Source organism: Xiphophorus hellerii, chromosome 9 (assembly GCF_003331165.1).
Source record: "Xiphophorus hellerii strain 12219 chromosome 9, Xiphophorus_hellerii-4.1, whole genome shotgun sequence".
Lineage (NCBI taxonomy): Eukaryota > Metazoa > Chordata > Actinopteri > Cyprinodontiformes > Poeciliidae > Xiphophorus > Xiphophorus hellerii.
The window spans coordinates 4294060-4305800 of record NC_045680.1 but is presented as its reverse complement, the minus strand read 5'-3'; the positions used below and the strand labels follow the sequence as shown (position 1 = coordinate 4305800).

Genomic DNA, 11741 nt, shown 5'->3' with positions numbered 1-11741 from the left:
CACACGCACACACACATTGTCTAGGAACAGTAGATTGATTTAGACTGGAATGTATTGAAAAAATATTATGACAGGTTTTTGTCGTCATTGCTGTGTCATGTTCTCTGTTATCTTACTAAAGTGAAAAAAGTGCCCTCGTGTGGAGGAATTTGCGCGTCGGAGCGCATTTGGGAAGGTTCTCTGGGGGGAGTTACCAGCACTGTTCCTGCTGAGTCAACTTCTGACTTTTTTACTGTGGGTTTTCCACACCGTTTACTTTGACAAATGTAACTTTTTCCTTTTGAATTTTCCCCCTTCTTCATCTAACTCAATTTGATCTGTTGCATTAGTTTGAATGCAACAGAACTGAACTCTACCCGACTACCGGGTGCCGAGAAGCGCCTCCTCCATCTTCATTCTTGCACTACGATTATGCTCGCTCAACATGACACATTTAAATGGATTTATAAATTGAAACGCGAGCTTGTTCAGGTACGTTTCTGTTTCCTTCTTTATCTGCACACGATGTCGCGCTTTTTGTGACACAAAATCGGACAGATGTGTGAAAGTGTGTCCATAAACTCGACTACTACTGGAGCCTGGTTTTGAAGGGTTAACGCAGTGGACGCTCACACAGAATAAGGAAGCTGAAAATACATTATTTACGCACATTAAGGTGCATTTTAAAAGTCCAGTTCATAATTGTCTGTTTCAACACCTAAATTTGACAGATTATTGTAAACATAGCTTCTTGCTGGAGGATGAGACAGAGAATATCCGTACACAAGTAGCGCATAAATTAATAAGAGTGAGCATGTAGTTTAATGTGTTGCTCTAACTGTCATCTGCATTATTTTGCATGATCAAAACCAATGGATTAAAATCAATAAATGTGCATAGCCATAACACTGTCAGTCCGTCTTCAAAGAATCAGGCCAAACCAGTTGTTGGTGTCGAATGGCCGGTTTTTTAGAGACGCTTGGGAAAGACTGCAAAGTTTTCTCACAGTAAAAGTCCTTCTAAGAAGTTCACAGTGATTCATACACGTAATCCTCCATACTTTTTGTTGTTTTAATGTCTCAGAGTATTAGCAGCAAAACGAGTAAGCCTTCTGTGTTTATTAAAGTTTGAACTACTGCAGCTGTTTTGCATCATGGCAGGTTGCTGTACTTTATGAAAATGTGAGTGCCGCGGGGGCCGTCCGTGGAGCTATTTTGGCCGCCTGCATGCGCTCATTGTGTGCGGCTGAACCAGGGCAGCCAGCGAGGAGAGCTGGCACCGTCACAAGTTGAAGCTCTATGCTGCTAAGTACGTGACCGCTGCAGTGAACACAGAGACCCTCTACGTGCTCCCTGTCTACTTGATGATAGCATGCTTTGATGAGCAGCTGAAAAAAAAGACTCAATGAACTTCAGCTGTGTTATCGGCATTGTACATGCCCATTTGCGCACCATTCATGCAAATTTCTAAAGAGTGAAAACATTTATGCGGCTAAAAATAATCACCTTGTCGTCTCTTTTGCAAATATACCCCCAGCTTTACATTTTACTGCTGGTTATGTGACACAGCAACTTTGTCACAACTTTGTTTATTCTCAATGAGTCTTCAGAAAGTATCCATACCCCTTGTCTTGATGTTACAACCACAAATTTTAGTGGATTTCATTGCGTTTTATGTGATAAAACAACATAACATCTTGCTAATCAGAGAAACAGCCATGAATTCTGGTTGCTTTGACTGAGCTGCAGAAATCTATTGCTGAAGTAGTAAAATATTTTGGCAAGATAACTATAAGTAAAGCTCTCCACAAATTTGGCTTTTATTAAAGGTGGCAAGATGAAGGCCATTATGGAAAAGTGATAATTAGGCCATAAATGGGAGGCAACAACATTTGACAGAAAGTCTCAACATTGAACTTTTTTGGCTTATATGCAAAACAACGTGTTGATCAAAAAACTATTCCTACCCATCTCACTTAACACACCAAAACAAAACAAACAGACAGACAAAAAACAAACAAACAAACAAAAACACCACCCACACTGTAAAACATGATGATGTCAGCATCATGCTGTGGGGATGCTTTCCTTCAACAGGGACAGGGAAGCTGGTCAGACTTGATGGGAAGATGGATGGAGCTAAATCCAGAATGATTCAGACGGAAAACCTGGGAGGGAGGATCATCCTCATGAGGTTCATGATCCTAAACATTCAGTCAAAGTCACACTGGGATGTTTAGAGCAGGGGTGTCAAAACATTTTGTAACGTGGGTCAAAACTGGCAACTCGAGTACTCGGGTAAAAAATCCCAAACAAAAACAAAAAAAAAAACATTTAATGAACCAAAATCACAAGTTTCCTGCACAACAACAATCTAAACACATATTTTAATTAAGCAGAGAATTTTTTTTTCTGTGATAATGTCTAAATCATTGTAGATTCAAAGCTTCAAAAGGGTTTTGCATGTTTTCTTTATTGGAAGAAATGCATTCACTTTACCAATTTAACAGATTTAGTCTATTATTACAAATAAAAACATAATTTAGGTCAATCTTTATTTGAAAAAACTTTAATACTGTAAATAAAAGCAGACTTGGGTCTACCAAAGTCTACATTAGCATATAAATCAATGGATCATTGCGATCCTATCTACCATCACATTAAAGAGAAAGCACAAAAGCTTGGACCTTAAAAGATAAATACTTTGTGTTGTAGTTAACATTGTTATGAGAAAATTTTAACTTCTGGATTATAGTTTTTTCCTAATTGGATAAAAAAGTTTTCATCTGCATCAATCACATGTACTGGTGGGATTCATTTGTGGCATTCAGGGGCCACACAAAATCAGTCCAGAGGCCATAAATGGTCTATTAGAATGTCCCAGTTCAAGTTCAGGCCTGAAACCAGTTGAAAATTTGTTGTCAGTACTTGAACCTTTATGCTTAAAGACACTCCATCCAATCTGACAAAGCTTGAGCTTTCTGCAAAGATGAGTGAGCAAGAATTTCACCCCGTAAGAGCAATGCTGGTGGTCCACATAAAACATGTCTCTGTAACTGCAGTGAACCTATTAATTCTCAGAGGAGCTGAGTATTTAATACATGCCACACATTTTAAGGTTTTAAAGCAAAGACAGAAAACTTAATATTAAAGAACTTTGAACTCAACAGACTCACAGTTTGATTCGTTTTGGTACTCTAACTTGTCATATCAAGAACATAAAGATGTATAAAACACACACATTCATGCACACATTTGTTTTTGGTCTGGTTGTCTTATCACAAGTTAGTGGTTCAGCACACTTCCTCTTGGCCCTGCTGAGATGCGAAGGGTTGTGCTGATAATGACGGTTCTGGGCTGCACATTTGTTAAAACTTTTAACAATTGTACTAAAAGTTTTAGCACAATTGTTAAAATTGTTCTAAAATTTTATCCCAGCCTGGAATCTGTCTGCATGGAGGTTTTATCATCACTCTGTGTGCTAATGGGTAATCCATCAACGCACCAACCAGTTGTCCATAATTGAAACTTATCGCAAATACATTTAAAAAAAAATAAAAAATTCTTGTTTGTTAAATGTATGAAAATTCCAACTCTAGTTTGTTAGTACTGGTTAGCAAACAATATATTTCTGATGCCTTTTAAATATTTAGTTAGTAAAAATGAGAAAGTTTTGCGATGTTGCCTTGATGAATAGAGATAATCTCTTTCTTGTCCTTTTATTTAGTGTCAAAACTCATACCTTCAAAAAGAAGCTGCATAGATTATTTTTTTTCCAAGGTTAACTCCTTATTATAGTTAACTGCTGACCTAAAACAAAGTTCATTTTCGCAAAGTTGACCTGAAAAGTTTGTTTGCTTTAGTTCTAGGGAAAAAAATCAGATCTTCATCTAAATCAGCTTCTTCTGTTGTTGTTTCAGGCCAACTGCACCAGTGTGTGACTGAGATGCGCTGAGTCAAAGTTTACATCACGTCGAGGGCTTTCCTGAGAATTACTCTCCAAACATTGCAATGGCTTCCAATATAATTGTGAGTATGGGACGGTGTGATATTTCTAGCACAAATGAAGCAAAAAAGAATGGTACTTGGCATGTGCCAGTATGAGACTCTCATGGTATGATGTGAAAATACCACAGGGTTTCATGATATCAAGATACTAAAACACAAATCTGTGAACAAAAATGTACCCGACGATCCAATTGGCTTTATTAAAAACAAATGGGCAGCAATCAAATACTTTATAACACCATCTGTAACATTTAGTTATCATTTTGACTTTTAAGGAGAAATATTAAAGGAACTTCTTGGAGATTAAACTTCCACTCGTTTCAATTGACATCTGTTCAAGAAAACGAAAAATTTAAGGGAACTCCTGACAGCTTTCTGCAGTGGTTGAGTTTCTTTTTATTAGTTCATTTTATTATATTGTTGAGCTGTTCACCTATTTTATTGAGCTGGATTTGTAGTAATTTGCCTGTGCAGCAAATACGTGCATCCTAGATTGTCTTAAATGTGGTTAATGGTTTTGAATGCAAATCTATTTAATAATTTCATTGTATCTTCATACATGTAGCTGCTCTATGCCAAAAAGTAAAACATATCCCAGATGGTTCAGTCCTTCCACAGAAGGACTCGGATAATTTTCCTTCAACAAATGCAGATTCAAGTGTCAAAAACCCAAAGCACTGATGTACAGATCAGAGTTTTTTCTTAATTTGAACACAAGTTTGAGATCATCTTTGTAAGACTAGTATTCCTGACATTCTTGTGCCATCTTGAATTTGTTATATTTCCTGTGTTTAGAGTTTTAAAACTAAAATGTCCTTTAGGAGTAAAATGATATCCAGATGACACCCATGTGATAGTGTTCTTTCAAGGCTGCTGTAATGTTTTGAGAATGGGCCCACCTAAAAATTACTCTGGATGTAACAAGGTAACATAGCAACAGACGAAGAGAAACGCATGTTCTGCTTTTTAATAGAACAAATGGATGACGCCCACAGTTTAGTTGCAGTTAACACAATCTATTTCTAATCTGTCAAAATTGTTGTAAGGACAAAAAAAAAAGAAAACAAAAGTAATCTTAGATTTTACAAATTAATGTGTAACATTGCAGTTCCCTCTAGGGTGTGATCAATAAACATAAATAGATACATGCCTAAGCCTATTACTGATCATACCAAAGAAACAAGTGATGTTTGATTTTGAGCTGTGAGTCAGCACATCCTGTCTGTCTTATTGTGATAGTTTGATAAATGGTTATAACATTCTCAGCTCGTGAATACAACTGGGTGGATTCTGTTTAAACTGGAGTGTTGCCAACACAATCAAATAGAGAATAATTTTTTTTTCTTTTTAGAAATATATGAAGCAATAATTACTGTAATTGTGCCACATAATTCTGGGGAAAGTTAATTTTCGCACTGGGGAGTATACTTACTTATGTTGCCTGAGGAAGATAGCAGTCAATGACTGTGATCTAAGTTTGGAGAAACAAAAAAATTAAGTCAAGCTCACAACTATTCAGAGTAGAAACAACTTGAACTGTAATTTTCTGTCATTTTGCACAAATTTAAAACCTTCCAGTTCAAGTCCAGCAAACTTTAATCTATGCTCTCCATTTTTGCCTCAATGAGTCGTCTACTTTGTGGCTTTTTTATCAATCAAACAATGTTTGTGTTTTCATTAGAGATGTCCCAATCAAATTTTTGAATATCATTGTCAGTATAGTTGACTGCGTCCAATCATAATAGCTTTTGTCGTCATAAATTTCTATTGTATTAAGTTGGTCGCACCCTAAAAGTCGTCATCTTCCAAAAAACATTGAAAAGATGGAATGTGCCGGAAGTGCTGGAAATACGTCTGTAGTTAGCAATTATTTTAAAAAAGGAAATGGAAGTTGTTTAGCTGCCTGTTTTAGTCTATAATTAATCTGCATAATCCTGGAAATAAAAAATAAATGTAGTCTTTAACTGTATAGTACACGCATACATGTTTTCAATCAAAGAGGCACAAAGTAAAACGTTTCACAATGGGTTTGATTATCAGCCGTCATGCCAAACCTGCCGGATGTTTTCTCTGGTTGACGATTCATTTTACAACCGACTTTCTCATGCAGATCTGTTGTCATTTTCTTTACGCTGGTTTTACAAATTTTCTCACACAGAATGGTAAAGTTGTTTTGAACTAAATATGAGCTGTGCTGTAGGTGGAACATCAAATCTCTCACAAATTCACTGTGACTGTGGTTCGTGCTGAAAGTGTTACCAAAGGAGCGCTTGGTGACCTGCGTAAGTATTTAAGCGTATTTTAAACAATTATGAATCTGAATGCTCCATGTTTTCATTGTTTTGAGTAGATTTTTGTATTCATATTCATTAAAAATGTAAAATAAATATTATTAATGATGTCTAAAATGCTATTTAGGCAATAGATGTCATAATTTACACTGCATTCTTTTTGGTAAGACACTGTGGTTATGAGATGATGCAAAAAATGTAGCATAAGGATAATAAGTGCCAATATTAAATAAAAGTAACCCCAGAATAGAGCCTTGAGGAACTTTACACATATAAATATGCTTGCTTATATTTCTGATTTCCAAATGACACAAAGGAGTCTCTTTCTGCCAAATTAGATCTGATCATTTAGTAAATCTACCCAATCTGTGATGTGTTTAGTGGATACTCCAGATCCATATGTGGAGCTGTTCATCCCAACTGCTCCGGAGAGCAGGAAGAGGACGAAGCACATAGACAACGACATCAACCCAAAGTGGAATGAGACTTTTCATTTCATTTTAGATCCCTGCCAGCCGAATGTGTTGGAGGTGAGATTTGCATTTGAAAGTCCAGTTCTAGTTCTGCAGTGTTAGACTGAGAAATGATGCAACAGAGCGCAAATCCATTTAACACAGCTGGTGTTATTATGAAGTATGAAAGTACCACTGCAACTATAAAACAGGACTATGACTCAAAATGTTTCGTTTTTTTTGCTTAGACAATTTTCCAAAGTTTGTTTAATTTAATCTGGGTGAAGCTAAACAGAATACTCACACATTTCCACTGAAATGTTCTACAGCATAAACTTTACTGTTTATTCCAATCAGCTGACATTAATGGATGCCAACTATGTTATGGACGAGACACTTGGGACGGCGTCCTTTGACATCACCAAGCTCAAAGTGGGCCAGAAAAAGCTGGAAACTTTCAAATTCGGAAAAGTAAGGCTGTCACTTTCGTTTATACGTCCTAATATTTGTATGCTTGAATGGCAAATGTTGTTGGAAAATCTTTTCCCAATTTAATTTAATTTAAATTCTCGCAAATGACTACCAAAGGTATTATGTAAATGTGCATTACTGCAGAAATGAGCGCTTCGGACGCATGTCAGGAAAGCCTCAGTTAAATAATGTCAGGAATGATGATATATTTACATGTTTATTGAGGTGGTTGTGTGCCAAGAGTAACATCTTTTTCCATTTGGATAGTTTGTTTCCTGCTGTGGCTTCTGTCACTTAAATAACCACATAATGTTTATTTTTACAGGCAACCAAAGTACACTTGGAGATGATAGTGGAAATCTGGTATGTTTTTAAATCAAAATTAAATATTGTTTAGTTAAATTTAAAAAGTAATATTGGTTAATAAAGGTGCTGTCACACTAGAACCAGACTAGCTGCCTAACAAAGTAAATGAGTAATCAAATACAGTCTTCTGCTGATTCCTTCCCGTAATTGCATTTAATGCAATGTTCCAGAAAAAGTTTGTAATTAAATGAAGGTGAGTGATAAAGATGAAAGAGTTTGTAGGTGAGTTTCACAGCAGACCACCTGACAGCAGATCTTATCTGACCAAAAAGATCAGTTTTGATCATCCTGTTGGCAGATTTTATTCTCTAACCACCTCCTTGCTCAACATGAGTCACCATTTTAGTGAAACCTAAATCTTATTTTCTGCATCTTCAGCACAAACCTGGATCTGAGGTTCAGCTTGGCCTTGTGTGACAAAGAGAAGGAGTTTCGACACACCCGCAGAGAAAGAGTGATGCTCGGCATTAAAAAGCTCCTCGACATGGAGAAGCCTTGCTTCCTCCCCAGCTCTCCGCAGGAGGTGAGTGCAGAAACGCAGAGGCATTTTTTTACATTTACTATTGAACCGGCAGCTGGTTACTGAAGTGATAACTTAAGTTCTCAGTTTTACTCACTTTATACTCCTACCTAGAAACAGGCAGGAATGTAATGACTCAGCATGTTTTTAACACACTTTTTTGTGTCATTTTTAACGCATTTTAAATGGTCACATTTAAGTTCTTACTTGCGAAAGTTTCACCTGTTTGAATTAAAAAAGTAAACACTGCTTACACTTCAGATGTACAACTTCTATGTCGTTTATCAATTACTTGGTGCCTAAATAACACACATGACACGGTGAAGTGTTTACAGAGTCTTGCAAAAGTATCCAACCTTTTTAATTTTATCAACTTTTTCTCACATTACACCCTTGAAATTCATTGCATGTTATTTTATGAGAAACCTGAAATAGCACACATTTATGAACCAGAAGAAAAATGATAGTTTTCAATTTTATTTATTAAAATAATGTCTGGATTGGGTTTACCTTACATTTGTTTGTCAGACCTTTTTCTTTAGTTACAATGGATAATTTAAATCAAACCAAATTTATATGTTAGAATGACCTAGTCAAGGTCCAGACCTAACGCTGGTTAGAAAGGGATTTTCACAAAAGCTTTCCATCCATTTTGACTGAGCTTGAGCCATTTAGCAAAGAATGGGTAAAAATATTTAATAGTTAATAAATAAAGGAAAATTTGGAAAACATGATTTTCCCCCTCTCACTTATTTACCACTTTAGTTTGGTTCATGGAATCGAATCCGAGTTAATTACATTGAACTTTATGCTTGCAGTCTGAAAAAACAAAAGTTTATGAGGTATAATGTTTTTTGTAAAGCACTGTAACTCTCACATGGTATGGGAATAAACAACAACAATATGGCTGCCATTCGGTTAAAAAAAATCATCAGGAGTTGGTATGCGGGTGGTAAAATAATTATAAATTATGTAATATATAAAAAAAACCTGAACAGATTCAAACAACAAACAATATCAGTGTTGATTCTCTCTACAAAAAGTATAAGGCTTTACTTTGGTCAGTGACCCATAATAAGGAAACACTTTGATCTGGTTCACAGTCAGCTCAATGCAAAGTCAAAACTTGTTTTTTTTTTGTTTTTTTATCAGAAAGGTAAGCTAACGTTTATCCTGTCCCCTCACTGATAACCTGAAAAACAGGAAGGGTTTATATTGGCTCTGAAACTGTTTTCATAATGCATTACGTTAACCCTGCCACTGACATGAAACAACATGATATTTCCTACATTTCTACATCATCTCTGCTGAGATGTTTATTCCGTTTTATAAAGTAGTGATGGTTCTGATGTGTGTTTACAGTAGTATTTGCTTTACTCCACATTCCCGCTTATCTTTAGCTCCAGGAAAAGTTATTAAAAAAATGACCAAAGGAAAAACAGTCCAAAGCGTTAAGGTCTGTTGCCTTTAGACATTATAATCAGGCTCTCTGACGAAAAACTCCAACCTTTTCTCCCATGCATTTAGTTTAGCTTCCTGTCCCGCCAGAGCTGTTTTGGCGTGGTGCCCCTGCTAGCTGGCGATAAGCTCTAGCCAGACGTTCTCTCTCCTCATTGTACGAGAAGTTATGGAGGGATGAGGTATCCAGTTACAGTCTTTTACTGTGAAGGCTATCCTCCAACTCCCTTTGTGGCCTGACGGTGAAAATATTCAGAAATTATGGATTTTACAGGCTGGGAACTTGTGTTGCACAATAAGAATTAGGAAATAGCTGAAGTGGTTAAAACACAACTTGGGGAAGGGACTGCTGCAAAGGCATGATGTAACTAGCTCGGCATTCAAGCTGTGCAAAGGGAAATTACTAAAGCTGGAAGAATAATCCAGATTGAATCCACTGTTTTTAAGCCTGTAGGTTATAAAGATGTTGATAAGCATATCTTTTTTCCTCTTATTATAAATTTGCTTGCCTGTTCCAGGTTCCAGTGATAGCCATTGCAGGTTCAGGCGGGGGTTTTCGTGCAATGGTCGGGTTTTCTGGAGTGATGAAGGCCCTGTTTGAGTCTGGCGTCTTAGACTGTGCCACATATGTTGCAGGCCTCTCTGGATCCACGTGGTACGTGTTTACCTGCTCTGTTTTCTTCATGTCTCACTTTTATCATACTTGTTTTTTTGCCTTTTCTTTATTTATTAGGCCCGAGCAGCAAAGCGCTGCGAAGGCCTATTGTTTCTGTACTGTTTCTTATTAGGCCCGAGCAGCAAAGCGCTGCGAAGGCCTATTGTATCTGTGCTGTTTATTATTATTAGGCCCGAGCAGCAAAGCGCTGCGAAGGCCTATTGTTTCTGTACTGTTTCTTATTAGGCCCGAGCAGCAAAGCGCTGCGAAGGCCTATTGTATCTGTGCTGTTTATTATTATTAGGCCCGAGCAGCAAAGCGCTGCGAAGGCCTATTGTATCTGTACTGTTTCTTATTATTATTACGATTCTGCCCCCCTAAAGAGGTGCCTTTTTGGGGGCTTTATCATATTCAAAAACTCACCAAACTTGGCGGTCGCGACTAGAAAATTTAAAAATTTTGAATTTTAAGGTTGTCGCAAAAATCGCAAAAAAAATTGCTCAACGGCGGCAACTAGCAATTTTCTGTTGACACAATGGTATGAACGTACTTCATCGTAGAGACATGAAATTTGGTACACTTGTAGAGCTCACCAAAAGACTCAGAACTTACATTTAATGTTATAAGCCAACTATCACAGGAAGTCGGCCATTTTGTATTGAACGTCCATTTTTTACCTCGATTTTGACGTTTACAGCCTTCGTATTTGATCGAACTCCTCCTAGGGATTTCGATTGATCGACTTCAAACTTGGTCAGTCTGATCATAAGGCATGTTTGATTTAAAGTTATCAAATTGGTGAGTTTTGGAGCATGTTGAAGGGGGGTTAGCAGGGGTCAAAGTTCACCTACTCGCCATGAAACACGAAACTCTTATATTTCCTATACAAAAACACATAGAGGGACCAAACTTTCAGTGATTGATCGTCATCGGGTGCCCTACAATACCCTATGGTCAAATGATGACATCACTTAGGCCACGCCCCCTGAGAACAGGAAGTGTCATGTTTTACTGTGAACGGTCGCTATCTTAGCCCTTTGACCTAATCAACATGAAACTGTGTCCAGAGACAGAAGACATGTTGGTGTGTTGAGCATTCCAACCCTGACTGGCTTTGACATAGCAGGTGGGCGTGGCGGCGTGGCGAAGTGACCTGAAACGCCGTTGCCATACGTTTGGCTCTGAATTCCACAATTTCGGGCCCAGCTGCTCCAAACTCACTAGGATGGATCCTTATCCACCCCCCGACAGGAATTCATAACAAAATTTGGTGGGCGTGGCCTAATTTCTCTATAGCGACCCCTAGAGTATTTTAAATGAACAGCCCCAAGCCATGCTTTAACCTAGAATTACGAAACTTGGTACACATGTGTATCTTGTCAGGACGTACAAAAAAGTCTCTTAGAGCCATGGTCGAAACCCAACAGGAAGTCGGCCATTTTGTATTGAAGGTCCATTTTGGACCTCGACTTTGACGTTTACAGCCTTTGCATTTGATCGAACTCCTCCTAGGGATTTCGATTGATCGGCTTCAAACTCGGT

General features: G+C 37.5%; 1 protein-coding gene across 2 annotated transcripts in view; it reads left to right on the top strand.

The window, feature by feature from the left end:
* The first annotated feature begins 157 nt into the window (after nt 1-157).
* Nucleotides 158-11741, top strand: part of pla2g4ab (phospholipase A2, group IVAb (cytosolic, calcium-dependent)) — a 53115-nt gene continuing 41531 nt past the window's right edge. The window contains exons 1-9 of one of the 2 annotated variants that reach the window (XM_032572747.1): nt 181-234; nt 330-471; nt 3899-4007; nt 6187-6268; nt 6659-6807; nt 7087-7200; nt 7526-7563; nt 7945-8089; nt 10063-10199. In XM_032572747.1, coding sequence (XP_032428638.1) covers nt 3990-4007; nt 6187-6268; nt 6659-6807; nt 7087-7200; nt 7526-7563; nt 7945-8089; nt 10063-10199 — 683 coding nt within the window. In that variant the 5' untranslated portion in view covers nt 181-234; nt 330-471; nt 3899-3989. Of the gene's footprint in view, nt 472-3898; nt 4008-6186; nt 6269-6658; nt 6808-7086; nt 7201-7525; nt 7564-7944; nt 8090-10062; nt 10200-11741 lie in introns of both variants that reach the window. The other variant, XM_032572746.1, reaches the window with a different exon arrangement.